Raw genomic sequence first — 988 nt, 5'->3', positions numbered from 1 at the left:
CAGTGACTCTGAGGACCCCCCACGTGTCCCAGACCCCTGTTGAAGACCTCTGATCTAGACTGATGAGTATCACTATGGGTAAGAGAAAACTATGTATTGAACAAAAGTGACAGTCCCACACCGCTGCAGGGCAGCCGGTCTACCTGATCTAATGTGAACGCAGCCTTAAGCCTTCGTCTGATGGGCTTACCTACACAGAGAGAGTTCACTGTGGGCTCTGGGAGAGGGTCTTTTTTCCAACACACCAAATCCCATCATTCTTTCTCACCGCAAAACCTAGAGAAACTCCACTGATCCCGGTCAATGGCTTGGAGCAGCCGACTGTATGAGAATGTGTGTCTGTGCATTTTTTGTCGGGGCAGGGGTTAATGTGTGTCAGTTTTTCAGGGGCTACATAGTCTCTTGGCTGTCCTCCCCACTCTGCCTGCCTGCCTCTCTCTCATAGCTTCATTTTGTGGACCACAGGGACAGGCAGGACCTGGTGGATCTTGGCCCGGTCGGCGTCCACCTCCAGATGGATCCAGTCAGGGTGGAAGGAGCCCTTGAAGCCCACAAATGCCAGCTTATCTGCAGGGAGGCCACATCACATTCAAGTTATTGAAATAATCAGAGCATCAGGGTCTCTTTCAGCCTGACAGTCACTTCTGAACAGCTCCCATTCTGAACAGGAGCCTCCTATTCTGCTCAGTGGAAGCAAGGGGCAAATTCATAATTCATAATGCTTGTATGACACCAAGTAAAGTCATAAGGCTGGTTAATGTAAGGATGTAGCAGCTTTTCCTATAGTTTTCCATTTTAAACTTTCACTTACATTTGGGACTCATGTTAACTTTATTTATACACACAGTCAAACATTTTGTGCGTTACGTACAAAAGACATAATAAAAAAGTGCAAAAGCAATCGTGAAGAGTATACAAATTCCTAGATATACAAGACACACAACACATGCACTCTCTCTCTCACACACACACACACACACACACACAC

General features: G+C 46.8%; 1 protein-coding gene across 2 annotated transcripts in view; it reads right to left on the bottom strand.

Annotated features, from left to right (window-relative positions):
• cemip (cell migration inducing hyaluronidase 1) overlaps positions 1-988 on the bottom strand; it is a gene marked incomplete at its 3' end in the record, with an annotated part of 254,772 nt that continues 253,784 nt past the window's right edge. For both annotated transcript variants that reach the window (XM_032536538.1, XM_032536539.1), the window contains 1 exon segment: positions 1-567. In XM_032536538.1, coding sequence (XP_032392429.1) covers positions 440-567 — 128 coding nt within the window.

The sequence above is a fragment of the Etheostoma spectabile genome, chromosome 15, assembly GCF_008692095.1.
Source record: "Etheostoma spectabile isolate EspeVRDwgs_2016 chromosome 15, UIUC_Espe_1.0, whole genome shotgun sequence".
Taxonomy (NCBI): domain Eukaryota; kingdom Metazoa; phylum Chordata; class Actinopteri; order Perciformes; family Percidae; genus Etheostoma; species Etheostoma spectabile.
This window is presented reverse-complemented; position numbering and strand designations above follow the sequence as displayed.